Source organism: Pleurodeles waltl, chromosome 2_2 (assembly GCF_031143425.1).
Source record: "Pleurodeles waltl isolate 20211129_DDA chromosome 2_2, aPleWal1.hap1.20221129, whole genome shotgun sequence".
Taxonomy (NCBI): Eukaryota; Metazoa; Chordata; class Amphibia; order Caudata; family Salamandridae; genus Pleurodeles; species Pleurodeles waltl.
Window position 1 is genome coordinate 614,567,028 of NC_090439.1, and position 22,752 is coordinate 614,589,779.

General features: G+C 40.1%; 1 protein-coding gene across 2 annotated transcripts in view; it reads right to left on the minus strand.

The window, feature by feature from the left end:
* Positions 1-718: 718 nt before the first annotated feature.
* The window catches only part of ST18 (ST18 C2H2C-type zinc finger transcription factor), a 406,078-nt gene continuing 384,044 nt past the window's right edge, over positions 719-22,752 (minus strand). The window contains exons 19-22 of one of the 2 annotated variants that reach the window (XM_069220156.1): positions 21,297-21,385; positions 17,311-17,417; positions 7,505-7,648; positions 719-2,138 (exon numbers count right to left, since the gene is read on the minus strand). In XM_069220156.1, coding sequence (XP_069076257.1) covers positions 1,998-2,138; positions 7,505-7,648; positions 17,311-17,417; positions 21,297-21,385 — 481 coding nt within the window. In that variant the 3' untranslated portion in view covers positions 719-1,997. The remainder of the gene's footprint in view (positions 2,139-7,504; positions 7,649-17,310; positions 17,418-21,296; positions 21,386-22,752) is intronic. The other variant, XM_069220155.1, reaches the window with a different exon arrangement.

Below are 22,752 nucleotides of genomic sequence, written 5' to 3' on the forward strand. Positions count from 1 at the left end.
TGAACAGTGTAAAACGTACCTTGTAATTGCAATGTAAAATCTTCTAGTTTTTGTTGAAATTTTGAAACCCTAGCAATAAATATGCTACTCAACATTTAGCAGAAGATGCTACTGGCCCTCTTTTTATAGGATACCTACTGGATGTCTGCCTTGCTGCAACAGAAGGCACTCCTAAAACATAAAAAAGCCGATCCATCTCTGCCTCATCTGTTGTTGTGCCCACTTCACATCTTCATACAAACATTTTAAAAGAAAAATTGTGACCTTATTTGAAAAGTCTATTACATTCTTTTAGTCCATCCTAAGACTGACCAGCTCCATATTTAATAAATAAGAACAATACAATGACTCCCTACAGTATATACACTGAAAAGGTTGCGTCTTAGTCAACAGATCCAAAATGTTCAAGCCATCGAATCATCGTCGTGGCCTCCCACGTTTAGAGATATGATACTTATCTAGACTATGGGCCATATTTATACTTTTTTAGCACCGCATTTGTGTAATTTTTTGAGGCAAAAGCTGCGCAAACTTACAAAATCTAATTGTATTTTGTACGTTTTCACCACTTTTGCATCAAAAACTGATAGAAATGCGGCGCTAAAAAAGTATAAATATGGGCCTATGTCCGATGACCTGTCCACCCTGATAAAAGAAAACCTAACATGTTAAGTTTTAAGTAATGTGTTAACATGAAAGCACACATTCAAGTTAAATTCTGATTGTTGTGTTTAATTATTGCTAGCATTGAATAAACTGTCCCAAATTCTGCCAAACAGCAATTCTGTTGGTCAACCTTGGGCACAACATTTCTAGAGCATCTACATTTTGCATTGAATGGCTAAATGCTAGACATATATCAACTTCAATCACATAAAGTGCTTCGAAAGAGTGGGGATGCAACAGACACAAAAACTGAGATTATTTAAAAACTAAGGGTTGTGTTATAGAGTTAGGTGCTAGTGTAAAAACCTCTAATTTGCATTCTGCAAACTCACGATGTCTATCCACCAGTGGTCTTTCTGAATTTAACCTGTAGATGCCACTCTGGATTTAGGACTAGCGAGTGGTACACATTAAAGAGTTCTGTGAGCATTGTGGTCTACAAAGAGAAAATGGAACAGCCTTTGTTGAAGAAACTTGGATGTTCAGCCACAAAAAGCTTTGCCAATCATCCAGAGGACCCAAGACAAGGCACAACGTAGGGCTAGTAGGATGAGTATGACGTACGAAAACGTCCCACATGATGTCATCATACTATTAGGCAGAATTCGATCTGTGTTTTTACAAAGACTGTGCTGTAAAACCCCTTGCAATAGGCAAGTGGGTGGTATTCTTTATACCGTGTTCCTCTTTCAGATGGTAATTCGTCAAATTGAAGAAACACATCCCTGGTTTGGAGTCAAAAGAAAAGACAATGCTGTACCAAAAATAAAACTCTACCATTTGCTTTCAGAAATGTTTCATACAATTCTAGCAATATATTTCATTTACAGAATCACACCTTTTTATAGCACTGACTTAGCGCTTGGAAAATATCACACAAATTATAAATACGATAGGTGTCAAAATTATGTGAAAAAGATTAAAACATACATTTTTTGATCCCAAATAAATAAAAAAATTAAAAAATAGCTGCAGCGCTTTTTTTTACATTACCGTAGCTCACAGAAAAGGAATACAAAAGAACAACACAAGAAAACATGAACCGGAAAAAGAGAACACCAAAAAAATCAAGTGCAGTGCTGTTAGAACAGTCAGTTGGCCGATTTACTGATGATGATCCCTCCATCTTCTGTCCAGTTGGAAACCCTCTGATAATGCAGATCTCTTAAGTTCTTGTCTGATGTGCTCAGTGGAGGACAAAGTTAGTGCAATGTTGCAATTGAATATGCAGTATGGACGTCTGCAGTGCACTCGGTCCGCAAATGCTCAAAGTATCCACTTGGAGTTCATCGTTGCTGTGTTATGTCACGTGCCGTGAAGCATCTCTTAGACTACAGATGGATCCCCTTCACAGCTTGCTTGATCCTTTCCAACAGGGCTTTGCATTCGGGGGAATAGTCTCTTTCAAGATTGCTGTACATGTCTGTCAGGGTGTTTACATATGCTTCAAAATTCTGTTCACTGATTGGCCCCTAAACAAAGACAAACATACGTATCACATATAGTTTATGCTAGTCACAAGTAAGACAGTGGGAAAATAACAGAACGCAGCAGTAAGGTGATATGGTGTATAGCATGTATATGCTGTAATATTAAATAAGAACCCAGCGTGTTCCTATGCATGACATCAGCGGTCTGATTAAGGATGAACACTTTCAATGTGTGGCCAGGATTAGTGTTTAAAAAGCTGGTGGTCCAGCACCTAGGATAGGGTTACAACAGCTGCTAAAATTACTCAACAGCAGTGCAATTTATGGGATATGGCTACTCAACATTTATGTTAACTCAGTGATGGGACTCCTGCGTTTTTTGACAGGTATAATGTGTGTACATATGTATCAGTCCCAATAAAGTGTGATAATTCAGGAGTCATTCAACAATGTTAAGTAGGGTTTATATAAGCTTCTGAGTATGGCCTCACAAGCAATAATGTCTTATCTTTTCTGAATAGAGGAAATAACAATGTCAAATACAATTGTTTTCCGTTCTATACTGCATCATTGTAACATATGAATACCATGTAGGTGTTTTTGCTTGAATGTACCTTATACGCTATGTGAACTGGAAGCCAGAAACAGCTCATGCTCCTATTTGTACAAGTATTTAGAGTCAAAGAAACATTTGTATTACAGAAGGAGCAGCTCTGCCCCTTTATAATACCAATCGGAATAGGTTTCTTGGTGCACCACCACATTCATGGCTTTTCACATACAGTGAGTGCTATCAGCAAGCTTGCTCCAGCCACGACAACCTGGGCATTACATCTACCAACAAGTGTTTACGTGAGGGAGGAGTAGAGCAGAAATCAACCAGGGTCCATGTTACTGACAGGGCTCCCTACACTGATCTTAGCCAAGTTGTACTTTAAACTGGGTGCACCAGGCACATGAACACACAACTGTTTAAAAAATGGAGTTTTTAAGATCCTACCACCAAAGGCGCTGAGATTTTGAGGGAAACCCTGCCTATCTATGCATTTGTGCCAGACACAAATCATGAGGCCTAATGAACTTGTACCTTTCCTTTTGTTCTCCTCTTTTTCCAGGCACCTGTACGGATAATCATGTTCGAAAACAAGAAACTTAACAGTCAATTAGTATCAAATATGTTAAAGCTCAATGAGCTTTCATCCCAAACACGTCAAAGCTTATAGGAGCCGTGACGAAGGCCGGACCTAAACATGTTTGCTCAAGCTATTGGATAGATGAGCCATTGAGCCTCATTCGACATCTGATAGACACAGTTTTTAATCATATCTGAGATACCCTAAAATAAAGGATACACTTTGGGTTTACCTCCAGATATTTTTGCTATTTATCTGGATCCCTTCAATAATCCAGCTTGCACTTATATAAGAACTCCCTGTAATGGTCAAGTCCTCCAAGGTGTTATTTACCCACCAAGTTGTGGGAAACCGCTGATGATGAGGCATGCCACAAAAAGTTGTGGGTGAGGCATTTTCCATCAAATCTTAGACATTCCTTTAAGTTCTTACAAACCCCTTTTTCCAAATGAAAAACCCTGCCATCTTTTGTGTGTTTTTGTTCTTGTAGGGAGGGGTGGTAGTAGGCCATGGTTGTTTGCCCCTCTCTCTCTTACCTTTGTGGTTTCATGCACCAAGCACAGACCAGTCAGTGCATCCTATTACAGTAAATTCACTGTTTCCAGTGCACTCAAGAAACCACACCTACACTGTGAACAGCACATTAGTCAAAGGAAGACTAAGGGGCATATTTATACTCTGTTTGCGCCAAATGTGCGTGAAACATTTTGATGCTCATTCGACGCAAACCTTGCACTATATTTATACTATGACGCCTGACACTGCGAGCATCAAAATTCCTCCGTGTGCGTCATTTTCTGGATGCGGGAAACCACCTTGTGTTAATGACATGCAAGGTAGGCGTTCCCATCCAAAAAATAAATGACTTTAATGCATGTGCGCCTTAAATATGCTCCGCGTCATTTTGGCACACAGGAGGGGACGGGCCTTAAAAACGGCACCCAGCCTGATGTGCGCCGTTTTTTAATGCCTGGGTGAGGGCAGGTGTTAAGGGAACTGTGGGCTCATTTCCATGGTCTCTGGCCACGGAAGCAGTCCACAGGTGCCCTTCCCTGTCTCCAGGGAGACCTCCTGCCACCCTCACCCACCCCTGGAGGACACCCATGGATGGGGGACCCATCCCAGGTAAGTACAGGTAAGTTCAGGTAATTATATTGTTTTATTTTTTTAAGTGGCATGGTGGGCCTAACTTGGGCCCCCTCTACATGCCACTGTGCCCAATAGCCAAGCCCAGGACATAGGTCCCCTGGGCATGGCCATTGGGCAGGGGGGCATGATTCCTGTCTTTGCTAAGAGAGGAGTAATTTCCATGGGGGTTGTGCATCACAAAATGGCACAAGTCCAGTTAGAGACATGATTTTTGACTCTAACCTGACTTGCACCTTTTTTTGATGCACAACCCCCATTTTCCCCTACGCCGGCGCTGCCTAGGTTAGAGTAATTTTTTTTTACTCTGCCCAGCCTGCAGCACCGGCTAACGTCAATCCTTAAATAAGGCGCAAGCCTGGCACGTAGGAATGGCATTAGCCGGCGGTAAAAAAGTTTATGCAAACCAGCGCCGGTGGTGGTTTGCATCAAAAAGTATAAATATGGGCCTAGGTGTTTAAAGCCACTGGCCCGTCTGTCACTTTGAGGGTGGCAACCCAACAGCATTTCAAAGGGAGGCAGATAGCCCCTTGCAGGCAGGTGAAGTGAGTGGCTGCATCCACATCCTGGGAAGGAGCTGAGAGTTCCCTTGGACTCCCTTTTGTTCCTTTAAGGAGGCACCCTCAGCACGCACACTGACTGCGTGCTAATATTATGTGGTGCATTCTGCCTACTCTATGCTTTTGCTCCTGTGTCTGTAATATGCAAATAATACAACTGAGTAAAAACAAAGGATTCTCAATTTTTTGTGGGGCTACCCTTGCATACAAATGTGAAACCGTGCCTTTGGGATCATGCAGCGCACATTCAGAGCTGTCACAATCTGTATTACAGAAAGGAACACATATGTATCTGTGGCCCCTTCTGTAATTTAAAAGTGCCTCAGAGGCACAAAAAAGGCGGGCACACACACCTGTTCCTCTCCTTCCCGACTTAACAATAAAATTGAGACGGACATCTTCATTTTTCCAAGTTCAAAATAAGCAACATTGGTGATTCCACCTGCAACAATACAGCATACTTATTCCGCCTGCCAACTTTGCCAGGTGCTTCTGAAACTGGCCATCTACCTTACTCATGTAACCGTACCCAGCCTGAATCATAAAACAGTTCCTTTATTTGCTTGTTGGCACATCAAAAGCATGATCAATTTTTTCTTTCTAATTTTCTAATTGGGTTATTCTTTGCTCACTAAAACAAACACTTATTACTCCACTCGTGAAAAAAACAGCTCATTTAAAACCGGTAGCTAATGGGCCTTTCTGAGGCAAACTCATGAAAAGGAAGCTTTCAGGCAGTTATCAATGTTTATCGAACAAACCAACCTATAGTCAGAGATATCAAATAGATTTATACTGGGAATCAGACGCATCTCCATTTGGGGAAACCTTAAAGACTCTGTTGACAACAATGGGGTTGCTGATATATTGCTACTTGAGATGTCATCAGCATACACCACTGTTGACAACTTACTACAAGCCCAAGAGCTTTATGCTTCTGGCATAGAGAACAGTCTTCAACTGGATATCATTATTTCTTTATTAAAGACAGACCCCAGACTGTCTTGATACCACCTTTTAAACCTTCACCTTATAACAGTTCAGTTGGTATCACCAGGGGTGTACTATCACATCATTACTCTTCAACACTTAGCCAACCACTCTTGTTGAAGTTGTGAACTCTTTTAACCTTAACTGATACAACTAGGCTGATGACACTTTGATCCCCTTATGACTCGAACAACTGTCACTGGGAAAAAATGTAACACTCAGAGAATACCTATTCACTGTGGCTCAATGGATGATAGATAACCATCTCAAGCCCAACTCCTCAAAGACATAAATGCTCACATGTGGTTCATGACAAACCTATAACCCAGTACTCAATTGGGGCCAGTAAATGGGCCAGCCACCTATAACTTCCACTGAACTTCAACTGAAGTAAAACATGCGGAGTGATTAAGAACTCCAAATCAACCCCATGTCAACAAGGTTACTACATAAGGAAAATCCCATGATGTTTTGTGCTTTCATATAGGATAGAGTTATCACTGACACTAATGATATCAGGATTGGATTATGCAAGCAGATTCTACATTGGAATCACTAGAAAATCCATTGCAAATAATACAGAACACAAGAGCGAGGCAGCCAATCAACCTAAATAGAAGGGTCCATATTACACGTTTGCTCAAAAGATTACACTGGTTACTAGTTGTATAAAGAGCATCAGTTTGAAGCCTTTTGAATTGGAAATCATGCAATCCATCCGATGAGACAGCTTTGCAACTCAGACTTTACTACCAAAGGAAAAAACTTAACTCAGGATTAGCACTACTGCTGTTATTTCCTACTTACCATAAATTCTACATATGAGGTTGTTGCTTCTCAGTACAGACATGCAAATAATTTAATAAACTGCCTTAGAATAAAAAAAAATTATGTTTCAGTAGTACTAAAAAAGACTAGACTTTTCCTATAATAAAGACTCAGTCCCTGTAAAGCCACAACCCTGCCTAGTTAGTATACGCTGCTTGCATCCGTATTTTCACAGTTGTTTGTTTTCCACCAAATATATAGAACATAGTGACACACAGCTCCATTAAGTAGGGAGCGCACATTTCCCCAGCATCACACACAACACCAATACTCAACAGTAATAGAGGACATCACTACCAAGACCCTTCTTTCATCCTTGCACGTCAGAACCAGAAGTCTACAAAGCTCTTTGTCACCTCGACAAGAGGTAGGGTAGCACTATAGAAATGGTATTATAGAATATAATACACTGGTGCAATGATTCTTTGAACAGCCATCATAGGAAGAACTGAGACAGAAGTATATTCAGCAACAAAAGTTCAAAGAATGGCATAGTCAGGGGCTTTAAAGGAAGACTGATAGCAAGAATGAGAAGCAGGCACACAAAGACAGATACACACTGAAATACTGGGAGTGATATTAGTAGACATACAAACATATTGAACAACACACTTGTAAGCCACTGGACAAACTACATATATATATAGATAGATAGATAGATAGATAGATAGATAGATAGATAGATAGATAGATAGATAGATAGATAGATAGATAGATAGATAGACAGATAGATACTGTGTTGCTAGCTTACCATTTGTGGAAGCTGGATCTCAGCAAGACTCGAGATGAGGGCTTGACTAAGACTTGCCAACTCCTTTAGCAGACTTTCATTGTTCTTTTCTATTAGTTTATTTTCCTCCTCTATTGTTTTCAAATTGCTCTCCATCGATTTAATCTAAAATGGAAATAAGTGGTTTTAACACTGAGTTTTAAAAGGGTTATTAGTGACTCAGAACGAAAATGGAAGTCTTATGTATGTATCCACTTAAGGGCTGTGCCTAGCAGTAGTTACACAAACAATTTCAGCCTTGGTAGACACCTATACTCAGTTTGAGGTTGGACACCTCCATGCAAGACAATGTAGTAAATGTATTCAGTAAACAATAACCACCCAAATCGAACATACACAAACAGCATGGGTTGTGCTAATTTGCATCACGTTATAATTTAACACCATATTATGTATTTCAAGGGTGTGGTATATTGCTCCATTTCCTTTGCCGGGGGGGCGTGTTGTATTGCGACAACAAAGATTAAAAATCAAATATGGCTTCTTGAACAAATAACAGCATTGGTATTAAGTTTTTGCGCTGTCAAAAAATTATAGCCGCTAAAAAGACATGGAGCCAAAGAGCACACACTCACAACTGATGTTGAAACACACATCAAAGCAAATGGCAATTACTGGCCGGTGCGTATAACCCTTGCTGGTGTCAATAATAATACAAGTGACTTTTAATAATATTTATCAAACCTTTATATAAACCATGGAAACAAGTATATATAGACAATATAAAATAAATCACAAAGGTATACTGTTATATTGTTTTAAAATATTTAGACCACATGCTCTTGAAATTTTCTTCTTGTACACACTGTTTATGTGCATATTTAAAAGATATTCACTGCACTCCAGAAGTCCAAATTGAAGTGTCTTTATTCAAGATTAAACAACCACCAACGCATTTCAACTCGTATAGAGTCTTGCTCACGGTTCAATACTTTGACTTCTAATGTTTGATTGATATTTTTATTGACTTTATAAAAGTTGTCATGAGTACTGTAATATCAAGGGGTAATTAGCAGTACAAGGTGTGAATTATAGTTACTTTAGGCTGCAAGTTATATATACTTGAAATAAATCTAACTATAACTGCTGAATTTCTATGGCTCTGTGAGAGTAAATTCAGAACCTAACTATAACGTCCCTGTAACCTTTGGTTTTCCGAGTGAATTTCTAAAGTTTTTTAAATTGTATTTTCTAACTATAATGTCCCTGTAACCTTTGTTTTTTTCAGTGGATTTCTAAGTTTTTTTTTTAATATAAAGTAATTTCCGTTGTTAAACATTAATCCTGTGGCCAATCCCTGCGGCCAACCCCCTGACCAGCCAACCCCATGCTGAGCACAGCCTTTGGCAGTGCGCAGCAGGAGTTGGCCTCAGGCCCTGTCTCTCTCATAGTCACAATAGGTGTGAAAGGGTGTCTCTGGGTGTGAGAGTGGCTTTGAGTGTGTTTGGATGTGAGAGGGTCTATGTGGGTGTGAGGGTGGGTGTGAGAGTGACTGATTGCTCTTCAATAGATGAATGATGCATTCACCTCCAAGAAGGATTTCCGATAATTTTTGATTTCTGAATTAAACACAATTGCTTTGCCTGCACCAAGCCCAGCAGTTTGGATCATGCGTCCTTTCCAGAAGTGGAGCTTAAACTGGGGCACCTACTACATTTATCTTTGTAAGTGCTTACTGTTGAGGTTTAATTCCTGTGAAATGATCATCATGGCAAGAATGGAACCTCACCTGTTCCTTTATCAAGCAAGAGTCCACAGTTTGCACAACATGTCTATCCAACTGGAGCACTTTCTACTGGTTAGTAAGTATTACTTTGCTTGGTAAAATTACAGTGTGGGGGTTTGATGCACACCCCCTCTGACGATTTTAGCCCCAAGGACCCCATCCCCTGGGGATTACTACAATTCCATGAGGGAGGACCACAGGGCCCCTTTCCCATGGCTGATTTGTGGTCCTGAGGACCCCATCCTCTGGAGCCTGGTCATCTGTTCTGAGTGCCCCACAAGGAGCCCAGTGGGCAATGGGACAGCAGGTGGAGTTTGAAGGCCCCCACAGTCTGTGAGAGCAGCTGTTTCCTCTGTTTCACTGCCCACATTTCTGCAAGCAGGAAAACAGAGGAAGCCTATGCTTCCAGCAAGCGAGAGCTGTTTAACAGCTCTCACTTGCTGGAACAGGAGTGTTTGCTGTGACTTGGTGGGAGCTGTCAAATCTGCAGGCAAGTCACAGCAAACAGCTATGTCCCAGTGATGGGCACCCCAAAACATAGCAGGAGCCAGCCCTGGGGCGTGGGGTCCCCAGGGCCATCTATGGGCCCCTCTAATGTTGTATTTGCCCCAGGGAGGTGGAGGTCCCTGGGGCTGGGGGTCCGCAGCAGAATCCTTTTGTCTTTTATTTCAGCCCTGGGGAAGTGGTTGTCCCTGGGGATGCAGGGGGCCCCGCTGGACCCCCCTATTTGTTTTACACACTTTGCCCCAGGGAGGTGGTGGTCCCTTAGGACCCCCCTACTTATTTTATTCCTTTTGCCCAAGGAGGGTGGTGATCCCCAAAACATAAATAAGCCCATTATGGTGGTCCCGTGCATCCCTGCCCTTATTTTTAACATGACCCCAGGACCTGGCCCACCCAGGGGCTTTCCTGAGCCAAGTGTGGGAGACTGCGCTTGTTTTTTTTTTTATTTCTGCCACTGATTCACAATCCCATTGCAAATTTGCATCAATCATGTTTTTTTAAGTACTTGTTTGCCCTGGTGGGATTCCTCTGGAACGCCAGAGCTAAGGGGTCAGGGTGTCCCAAACCTGGCCCCTTTTCTTATATTTGTATCTTCTTTTCGGGGACTCGGCTGAAGTCCCAAAACGGCTGCCAACACTTCTCTGTTGAAGTTTTGGCAGCCAATAAGATCTCAGCATGAGATCGGAGGGTTCACCAAAATACCACAGGTTAAAGATAAGATTTAATTAGGAAAACTATAAGTTTGTTATAGAATCAATAAAGTTATAGCTATTTTCTTAATTTATGAAATACACACCACTTACACATTTATTTATTTCTTAATTGTGACAAACCCAACTTAAACTAGACAAAAGTTAGAAATTCAAAAGTTAAACTTATGTCTTAAATTTATCTTTTACGCACAACTTTCACATTACTATAAGTCATACTCATTACTCACTTTTGTACTTACAGAGCAACTTCAAATTAATATAAATCATGCGCCTTCTTACACAGTCTTGTCGCCTCACTTGTCACACTAAATTAACTATAACTCACCAGTGTGCCATACACTGTGTTCTGGCAAATCATATATTTTCTGATATTAAAAGTGTTGCTATTAATGCAATGATTTCACATGCTCTAACTTCTGTAATATGCAAGGGTATAACTAGTGCAATGAGAAGGGTCGAGTTAAAGTTAATGTGAAGGTCTTGGATCTTGTTAGAGTTAATGCAAGTAGTTTGTTTGTCAAGATAATTGTTCTGCCCTAATTAGGAACAACTAAGAATCAGAGGTAGAGGGCCAAGGCATAGCTTCTAGCTAATCTGAGAGAGTGCTCCAGTCTTGTAACCCAAAATGGAACTTAACTCCATAGACCAAACACCTTCTTACAGACTGAATCTTCAATTGCATCAAGATTGAATTTGCGCCGTGGAAATATATTTTTTACTTTTTTGTATGAGATCATAAACCATAAACATAATTCCTCTCAATAATAGAAGTCTGCATCATTGCAAAGTTTTTTCCTTCCACTACTCTTGATTTTGTTGTTTTTGTTGTCCTTTTATAAGTTCCTTCAAACAAAAGATGAACTTAGATTGCTTCTCAAGCGAACAGTCGAACTGGAGGTTAAAATGAGTTCATGTCGAACTACCCAAAATACCCTCTAAATTGGTATTTTATCCTAGATTGGTCCACCTAAATAATGTGCTGTTGTGAACGTTTTAAAGGCAGTGATAGACTTTCTACTGAATTTGAAGAAAAAATATTCCACAATACTTTGCCCTGGTCGCCCCTCCTGGCCTCGGCTCAATCCTGTAGGAGTGATAACATGAAGAGTCTGGCAGTATATTCCCTTAATGAAATAAAAGCCCAGATTTATGAAAGGAAATTACATTTCTTAACGGAGCGAATCACAAGTTTGGTTCGTTAAGAAGTGCAATACTGCGTATCCATATGTACAAAAGGATATAGGGAATCGCAAAATGCGATTTCTTGAATAGGAAATTGCAAAAGGGGATTTCCTATTTGTGATTTCCTAAGCACAAGTACAAAGCATTTCCTAAATGTGAAATGGGCATTTAGGAAATGCTATAACCATGGAATCCAAGTCAATGGTAAACTTGCGCAATTTTTAAAAATGCACCCAAAATGTATTTTTAAAATGCCATGTAATGCGTACAGCCCTAGGGATTTACATGTGCACCACTTTTCTTTGGGGTGCATCAAAGGGGGTCTTAGGCCCATAGGGACCCTTGGTTTTGCACTTCCTAATTTGCAATTTCTTTTAGAAAATTGCTAGTTTGGAAATGTAAAACCATTTGTAGCTATGTATAGGCCTTTAGTCCCATAGGACTGAATGGTGTAGTATTTCCTAAATAGCGATTTCCTAATCACAATTCCTACTTTGTAGAAATCACTATCAGGAAATATTCACTTTTGTACATTCCATTTCCTAAATAGCAATTTCTTAGGATTCACTATTTAGGAAATGCATTCTAGGAATTTCTTACATCTTGCCCTAAGTCCTTTGTTCCTTATTAGACCATTCTTCATCATTGGTGTGTTCTTTAGTGAAGTTAAAAAGTGGTAATGGGATATATATTAAACCATATTTTCCAAATTGTTCTGATGGGTTTAAATAATTAGGTGCAATTAATAAGCCTTACCGCTTACTGTATGATATTTCAATTTAAAAAGAAAGTTATAAAACAAAATATGTTTTCTCAACAACAAATGCAGCAATCTCTACATATTTCTTAAAAGGAAAGTGTTTAAGCTACTGAAGAATATAGTATATATCTGCATATTGGGATCCAAAGTGAGTTGACTGTCAGACACAGTATCTGTTGTGTGGTTTGTCACAGTATCTCTGTTTCTCCTTCTCTTGCTTGTGGAGAGTACATATTAGCAATGTTCCCCAGACTGTTACTTTCATGTTTCCAATGGTTCTTACACTTTAGATTTATTCTGAGAGTCTGGTGGAGTGGGTAGAAGTTGTTGCCAGGACTCACCAAGTGATGCACCTATTATGTTTTAAGTGACTGGTGTGACCTGAAGACTAGAGCCTCATATCATTTTGGGATGACCAAATGACCAAGCTTGTTTTCTTCTATGAATAATACAATGAACGCTTCTGAGTTGGATAATAGTAACGTTTGTTATTAGAAGTACTGTGTGGTGCAAATAGAGTACAAATTAATAACTTTAGATTTACTCACCTGGGTGCTGAAGTGGTAAAAATACTGAGAATACATGTGAGCAATTGTCAGGAAGTGCCTTGTTTAAGGTGTTATGTTTATTTATATTACATTGGTATTTAATAATTGCATACACATAACACGGCAGACTGTTGTGCTAATTATAGCATTGCTAAAAGAATGACATGTTTGAGCGAAGGCAAATAGTCTATGCACACTGGGAGTGTAAGAGGGAGATTCCCCAATTCATTCTACTTCTATAATCTAGTCAACTATTCCATAATTGTAATTGAAAAATCCACAGTTTTTAACAGCATGCATTACAGTGAAGCAGAAAGAAGAAGAATTATGCCATATCAGAGAGCCTGCTACATGTGGTGGTTGGTCAAACGATATGATGGAGGCATCTCACTACCAGCATATCATACTTGTTTATGAAATGGAAGGTTTCGTCAGAGAGGAAAGTACTGGACTTAACTAATCGAGCATGGTTTGAAGCTTAGGAGTTTCTTTGATTGGCAGGTGGTTCAATCTTCATGGCTGAGGCCTGTCACATCAATGTATTTATTTATTTTAAGAGGTTTGCATAGTACTAGACGTGTCACTTTGTCAACCAGAGAGTGCCAGCTGGTGGTAGGTAATACCTTATTGTTGGAAACGGGGTCTCTGGTTGACAGTCAGTTTTGACTCTGTCCAAGCAGGGACCCTCACTCTAGTCAGGGTAAGGGAGATACACAGCTCAGATAATCTCTGCTCACCCACTTGGTAGCTTGGCACAAGCACTCAGGCTTATCTCAGAGGCAATGTGTAAAGTATTTTTACAATCACACACAGTAATGCAGTGAAAACACCACAAAAAGACTCACAACCAGTTTAGACTAATATCCATTATTTATCTGAGTAAAACAAGACCAAAATTGCAAAAATCCAACATACACAAGCAAAGTTATAAATTTTCTACTATTAAACCTCAATGTAGCGCTTAGAAACACAAATGCTTCAATTTGATATTATCACTGTGTCGTGATGGAGTCATTCCCAATAATCCAATGCCAATGGTGCCAGTCACAGAGTTGCACAGACACCCAGGTACAGTACCTTTTGAAAGGGAGAAAACAAGCTGGTACACGGAGTTGGGGACTGAGTTGGGGAAGCGAGGTGTTGCTGGATCTGGTGCAACGTTAGTCTCTTGCTGCACAGCAGTGGAGAGGAGGCGTTGATGTAAGGCACCGGTTAATTGCTGCGGAGAAGTAGGGATGAGGCGTCGTCGGTGTGAAGCGTTGGTTCCTTACGCTCTAGCGGGGTCGATGTCCTGCAGGTCAAGACGCAATGGGGCGCCCTCACAGGGTAGTGGTCCTGGGATTCGGGACATACAAAGTAATGGGACGTAGGCGGGGCTGCGACGGCGTCAGGCCTGTGATGTCACTCAGGGTCGTCACACTCCAGCGGCGACCATTGTTTCGGTTGAAGTCGGCGTCATGGGGTCAGGCAGCAGCCTCAGTACGGGCATCGTCCAGCGTTGGTAGACCTGGTTTTTCTTGGTTTTTAGCCAAGGGCCCTAAACTGGAATAGGCAACACCTGGAGAGATACAGTTCACAACAAGTTAACCCAGAGGCTGTTAGCTGGTCTTTGCTGTCCCTGGGACTTCTTTACAGGAGGCAAGCTCAATCCAAGTCCTTGGAGAAGCTTCACAAGCAGGATACACAGAAAAGTCCAGTCTTTGTCCTCTCTAAGGCAGGAACAGCATCTGTAGGCCAACCCAGCAAAGAACACACAGCAAAGGGGCAATATTCCTTTGCCAGCTCTTCAGACATTCTCCTTGGCAGAGGTTCCTCTTGATCCAGAAGTGTTCTAAAAGTTTGAGGTTTTGGGTCCACTATTTATACCCACTTCTGCATTTGAAGTAGGCAAACTTCAATGGAAAGTGTCTGTTGTTTACGAGATCCTGCCTTGCCCAAGCCTGGCCCCCCGACACACACAAGGGGGTTGGAGATTGCATTATGTGAGGACATGCACAGCCTTTTCAGGTGCAGGTGTCAACTCCTCCCTCCCCACCCTAGCCCAGGAGACTCATCAGGATATGCTGGACACTCCCCAGCTACCTTTATGGCACTGTCTAGAGGGAATTCACAAACAGCCCAAATGTCAGTCCGACCCACACGTGGATTCCACAAGCAGACAGAGGCACAGAATTGTTAAGCAAGAAAATGCCCAGTTTCTAAAAGTGGCATTTTCAAACTGACAATCTAAAAAACAACTTTACCAAAAGATGTATGTTTAAATTGTGAGTTCAGAGACCCCAAACTTCAGATCCCTATCTGCTCCCAATGGGAAACTGAACTTAAACAATATTCAAAGGCAGTCCCCATGTTAACCTATGGAAGAGATAGGCCTTGCAATAGCGAAAAACGAATTTGGCAGTATTTCACTATCAGGACATGTAAACCACATCCGTACATGTCCTACATTCAAAATACACTGCACCCTGCCCATGGGGCTACCTAGGGCCTACCTTAGGGGTGACTTACAACTACAAAAAGGGAAGGTTTGGGCCTAGCAAATGGGTACACTTGCCAGGTCGAATTGCCAGTTTAAAACTGCACACACAGACACTGCAGTGGCAGGTCTGAGCCATGTTTACAGGGCTACCGTTGTGGATGGCACAATCAGTGCTGCAGGCCCACTAGTAGCATTTGATCTACAGGCCCTCTGCACCTCTAGTGCACTTTAGTAGGGACTTAATAGTAAATCAAATATGCCAATCATGGAAAGGCCAATTACAAATACAGTTTACACATACTGCACTTGCACTTTAGCACTGGTCATCATACCAAAACCAGCAAAAACGAAGTCCAGCACACAGTCAAAAATACAGGAAACAGAGGCAAAAAGACAGGGAAACCACACCAAGGATGCCAGGTCTAACACTTATGTTTAGAACATCCCAAAACTACCTGGTGTTTATGATGATAAAGATTTACTATCTGTCTTCACAATTGTGTTGGGGTATACCCTGAAATAGAAGGGAGCTATGTCTTCCAGGAATGATATTGAGGGTGTCACATCTTAAACAGATCTCACTGGTAATTGAGGTATTGTGCTTACAACTGGGGGTGATCCTGTGCAGGACAGTTTATGTCAAATGTATGCTTGAAAAGAGAGGTCAATCAATCATGAAATGTATATGTGTTTTCCATAAAAACATTACAAAAATTAGAAATCCATAAATCCCTACCATGTGTGGATATTTAGAGACATAGGGCCTGATTACAACTTTGGAGGATGTGTTAATCCGTCCCAAACGTGACGGATATACCAGCAGCCATATTACGAGTTCCATAGGATATAATGGACTCTTAATACGACTGGTGGTATATCCGTCACATTTGGGACGGATTAACACCTTCCTCCAAAGTTGTAATCAGGCCCATAATCTCTTAAAAAATAAAGAGGAGATGTAGATTGGTTATGCAAGTGATTAATTTCAAAGTATGCTATCTTCTTGTGTCATGATAAAGAATAACACTTTCTTAAATTACTGAGCAACAGCAATGCTTTTTTTCTACAGAATCAAACAATTTCATTCAAATCCTAATACGTGTAAATCTGTTCCTTTAAATGGTGCTTGTTGAGAACATGATCTATTTGAATCATAGCTGTACATAAAGTATAGCATGCTGTTAAACTATTGAATTATTTCATATGACACTATATTTAGAGATTTTATCTTGAAACAAATGTGTAGTAGGATTTGGCAGCGGATGGGTGTACCTATTATCTAATGGGTGCCCATATGTTCCTAAAAGTGCCATTCAAGCATTAATGAACTTATGCAGATATTCATTTTATATCATTCTGCCCATTCATATAAACTGCTCAGAAATTAAAAATGTACAGTACACTTCATCGTGATCTGCTGTCAATTTAATGGTAAGTATTCAGGGCTTTGGGAAAGGAATGGCATGTTGCTGGTGGTTTAAAATGATCTTACTTCTATTTTCCAGTCACAGCCTTAATATAGTCCACAATACTTTACCCAGGTCAACCCCCTCATCTACACACCCTCACCCCCCCACCCTGGCCTCGGCACAATCCTGTAGGAACCATGGCATAAAGAGTCTGGAAGTATATTCCCTTAATGAAGTAAAGTCATTTGTTCCTTATTAGACCATTTTTCATCATTGGTGTGTTCTTTAGTGAAGTTATGAAGTGGTAATCGGATAAACATTGAACCCTATTTTCGAAATTGTTTGGATGTATTTAAATAATAAGGTGCCGCTAATAAGCCTTGCATCTTACTGTATGAAATTTAAATTTAAAAAGAAAATAAAGAAACAAAATATGATTTGCTAACCTGAGTTTGCAGTTTTATCATATCTGATTCTATTTTCAGGTTTGATTTATTTAGTTCTTTGATCTCTTCATCCAGATGTCTCATGTCATCATCATCAGCATCAACACCTGTAAAGAAAGTGATGGAATTGTGAAGTAAACTCACAGTCAATATACTGCAGGTCCCAACTCATAGTCTCTATTGTGGCATATACATTAATAAAGCCTAGGCATCATCATATAAATGAAAGAGAAAAGCAAGCAAATATGCAGAACTTTGATTGAAACATTAAATTAACCAAAGTCACATAATTTAGTAAAAATGAGAAGCAAAACAAAACTAAAGAGAAAGGTCCTGATTTGCAAATGTAAACGTACACTTTTGTGTAAATTTGCACATATTCTTGTAACTTTAGCGCTTTTTGTATTCACACACTATGAGTGCAATCTTTCTACTAGTAAAATTACTAGCAGTAAAATTACACTCCTAGTTTGCGATTATCAAAACAGTAGTAAGCTTAACGTTCATGTATTAATTTAACTGCTGTTTTGGTATTCACCAATTTCGTGTGCATAACTCATTGTATAGAACAGAAGAAGCACTCAATAAGAAACATCACCCTGGTTTAGGACTTCTTTCTTCTAATACATATAATGTATAACAAACAAAATCGAAAACATGCTTACATGAGTTCTCATTTACAGTTTGCCCCATTATGCCAGGTTGTTGTCCATTTCCTTTTCTGAAGTACTTGTCTTTAATACATTATTATCCTGTTTCAATGCATACAGGTCTTTTTTTCATTATTTTATACCTAACTCTAATTAGTTGTGCCAAGTGTATCATTAATTGGTCCATTCTGTGGAGCTACACTGCCAGAAAAAGGAATAGATTTGGAATTTTGGAAATGTACATTTCCACTTAAAAAGACCAATTTTAAATGAATATTAGCCAGGATGAGCCTGTGAATGTAAAGGCCATTTCTGGCTGAATTACATAAAATGACAAAAAAATGTAAAAATCTTGTGGTTAGAGTATGAGCATACCTAGCCATGAAAAACTTTTGCCAGAACATTTAGAACGATAGGCATGCACATGGTTTGACAGGGTTCTATGTTATACTATCAAAGAGAAACATATTTCCCTGCAAATATAGCATGGTCAATATATGGACTACAACAATATCATCAAGGTGAGTGTTTATAGATAGGTATAGATTATAATTCTTAACTTGACATCTACGTTCCATGAATATATACTTTGTCACTTATATAAATGTGGAGTTAGGGATAATTATTCTAAACTTTCCTATATATAATTCCCTGGCCATATTTTTGAAACAATATTTTACCAGGATGGGATTAAAGATGTAATATTGTGGAAAGCTACATGTTTAAAGTTACATGTAGATAAAAATAATAATCGAAATACAGCCAAAGATACAAACCTTGAAATGAAAATTGACATAGACACAAAATGCTAGAAATAAGAAGGAACAATAATAGATGGACAGATGAAGGAAGGATAAACAGATACTTAGATCAAAAAAATTGACAGATATATAAAATGTACTGGATACATGCAATGCATGATTACCAGAGTTACATACATCAAAAGTCCTAAACTGTGCATAATAATCACCTCAATGTACAGCTTTTGCCTCCCTTCCAACTCTAACACTGGTCCGGCCCATTTCAAGTCCTAGTATTTCAAATGTAGTCCTCCTTCACTGAGCCAGCTTTGGACCTGTTCCTACTGCAGGGCATGGCTCCACTAAGTGTCCCAGACAGCCGTTTTGAGTGGGATAAGAGTCTACAGATTGTAGGCATGCACTTATGGGTCAGTCTGTAAGCTGGCTCAATGGGAACTCTCCATCCCAACCTTTCGCTCTGTAACTGATTCTCGGAAGTAGCAATTGTAGAGTGGATTCATTATGAAGAGGGGAGTAAGTGATTCCAGACAGAAAAGTGTATGTTAGCTGAATACACTGCAGCTGAGCTCAGGCATAATATTGTCCACATACTATAACTGCTGTACGGGTAAATAGTTCCTGGAATACTATTACAGTGCTAGCCTTTTCATCCCAGATTACATATACATGTGAATGTGGGTTTTCTATCATTTTCCGATGAAATGTTACTATTTATGTGGCAGCCTACATTTTATATATTAGGAGACCAACAGGAGGGCGTGCAATCTGGAGAAACATGTTATGCTTTTAAGGCAGCTGAGAAAAATACATCCTTTGCTGCTACTTTCCATAATTGTAAATGTGCAACAGAGAAGACGACCTTCCCGCAGACCGCTGCCTTACCACGGTGAATATCATGGTTTATTACAATCCACCATTTAGACCATACACATGTGGTCGTCCCTGGTCAACAGGCTGCAGCCACCGAACTGGTCAAAATATAGGGACTCTATCCAGGAAATAATTAAAAAATAGTTTTTTACACCTAGCAAATAATTACTCTCTCTAAGGGTCTTCTCAAAGATTTTTCAGAAGGAACAAATAGAACAAGTTGATAACAGAAAATGTGCTGAAATATGTTGCACTGGTTTTCATCTAGGAAACAGCTTCTGAACTATAATCAATGGCTGGTGTTTACATTTGAATTGTCCGGTATCTTATGATGACTCAGTGTGGTCATATAATAATAAAGTGATTTATAACGCGCAGGGTTACTCCAGAAGGAGGAAATTGCCATCTCCAGATTACAAGTTCTTGTTTCTTGAGGGCAAGGAGGTAAATACTGGAGATGTACAAATAAGTGTAAATATTATTTATAGATACAGAAAATGTTATTTTGAGCACTTGGGTTACAGAAATGTATAGCTAAGTAAGCGGCAATCAAACGGTTTGCAACAAAACCCACGTGCACTGTCACAATGTGATCCTTCATATTCTTCATTGTCTTAGTTTCATTTTTTTTGTAACTGACATTTCCCGAGTGAAGGGGATAACAAGTCACCTGTTGTATTGTTCATAGTTACATTGCTAACTCTTCTCCAGATTCTAAGAGGGCATGCTACTTGGCAGGAACAAGGCTAAATCAGGCAGGATCACTATTGGTTAGAATCATTTCCCTGTTGCCTTTGGGATACTTGGGATGTGGCATGGTATAATAGCGCGACTTGCAAGGGAATAGCACAGATGAAATACTCACTGTTGCATGAGTGAGTGCAATGGTGCTTGAGCATCAGAAGACCTCGTGGATTCAAGAGTTTGCGTAAGGGCTGTATGACTGTGATGAGCATATTTGTAGCTAGCACACACTTTGCCTCAGAGTACAAGAATGAGACCATTATGATTAGGATTCCACATACAAGCATCAAACTGACCCCCCAGTAAATGTGTTTTCTATTTCGTGTACATCAGTTGACAGTTTACACGTGCAAAGATAAGGAAAAAGTACAATTTGTAAACTGCTGTATTTTTAATCTAAAGTCTGAATTGATGCAGTTACAAACGTATTTACATGTTCTCGACTTCATTGGTACACATGTTGGCCATCTGCACAATGTAGCACTTGAAGGTTGCGTCAGTGGCACAGTTGACACTGAAAAAGAACTAGACATCGGTGCATTAACAAAGAATGCACCGATGCCACGTTTCTCGTGGGTCTTCCTGTCAGGGGTCCCAGGGGGAAAGACTCAATGCAGAGTTGTGAAATTATTTGTCTCCTGATTGTAACATGTACTCGGATACCACGAAGCTCATGCATGCATGAGAACTTGTGTGCAGGGTGTCATTCCTACCTCTCACGTGTTAGGAATGAAATTGTCCACCTTTCCCAGGACCAACATGTTGCGACATGTCAAGTTACATGCCGTTCATCTCTTCATCTCTGCCAATATGAACCTGAAATAGGACTCTGGAACTGGATCTATGGTAAGCAGCGTATTTAACTTTCCACATTTCCACAAGGAAGTGTATCCACATGCATAGAGCTAAAATTTACCTTGAAGCAATTATTTTCAAATAACATATATGTTGAAAAACATACCGCCAGGGGCTTTAATTCTGATAGTCGCCATTTCCTCTGTGAGTTTGCCCTTTTTTATGACTTGCGCATTCAGTGGACACCCTGATAAACTAAAAATATAAATAGATAGTTATATCCAATGCAATTCATGACAAGACAGATTTTCGTCACAGCACTGCCATGCACTACTTGAATTTATGAATCTTTTAGGTCAGTGGTTCTTAAATGTGTGGACACACACTGAATGACTACAGGAAGCCAAGGACCCCAGTACAAGCAATTTCTATGATTTGGAGCTCAAAACAATGCACACAAATATATAAAAAGTATTCACATGCACCAAAAGATTACAATTATGAAAGTGTTTTATTTAATTCACAAATAAATATACAAATATTGAATTTTAATGAGAAGCTTGGAAGTTTTCGAAATGCGATGCTAGACTCTCCCACATCGTCTGTCTTTTCTGTTCCTAATGCACCCTCTCTTTTTGTGGGCACATGCCAGTGCTATAATTGATGCCACCAATCGTCCTTACTAGGTTCTTACCCACCATAACATCACAACATTTCATACCTTTTGAATTGATCCCTAAGTCTTTTGATTCCAATTAGATGGAAACCATTGTTTTGTACTGCTACAAAACTCAAGCATGTTACATGCTGATATTTACACTATTATTAGAAGGTATTTATTGATTATTTCTATTGTGATGTGACAACTAGTAAACGTAAAATAAGTAGATATATTTTTCAAATACTGAGCATTAAATCCCGTAAGATGGCAATCAGGCTGTCTTGGCCATATTGCTGGCCTACACGGAGGTGATCATTTTGGGTGTAAGCCACATGACCTTAAGTTGATTTGACTAGTCCAAATGAAGGCCATAATCTCAAGGGACAGCAGGTGGAGTGGTGCTTTTTGTGGGTTTAGGCTTTAGCTTCCAATTAATCATCCAGTTTTAAATTTCCTCAAGGGCGGAATTTAAGGTATTGAGACTATTTAAACTTTCAATCTAGCTGTATATGTATATATTGTCCAGGCATTGTTGTTAGGAGATCCCCTGGCAGTACACACCTTGAGCTGTCCAGACAGGTCATTAGAGGCAGGCCCAAACCACTGCTTGATTAAAGCTATGGGCCTCATTATGACTTTGGCAGTCCCACGGTGGGACCACCAAAGCAGCAAGGAGGACGATGCCATCATATCGGTGGCAGGCCCCTAGTCGTATTACAATGCTCCCACCGGAATCACCTGCGGGAACATCGTATTATGACAGTGCTGTGGTATTGGTCTCAGCTCCCTTAAGAATACGCACCTTAGTTTTGCAGAGAGTGCGCATTTCGAGGGCGCTGAGCAGGGGGGACTGCACTGTCCGTGCCACAGGCAGGGGCAGAGCATGGGCCCGCCTATGGCCGCCAGTACCGTGTTTCCACCAGCCTTTCCATGGTGGGGTCCCAGCCATAGAAAAGCTGGT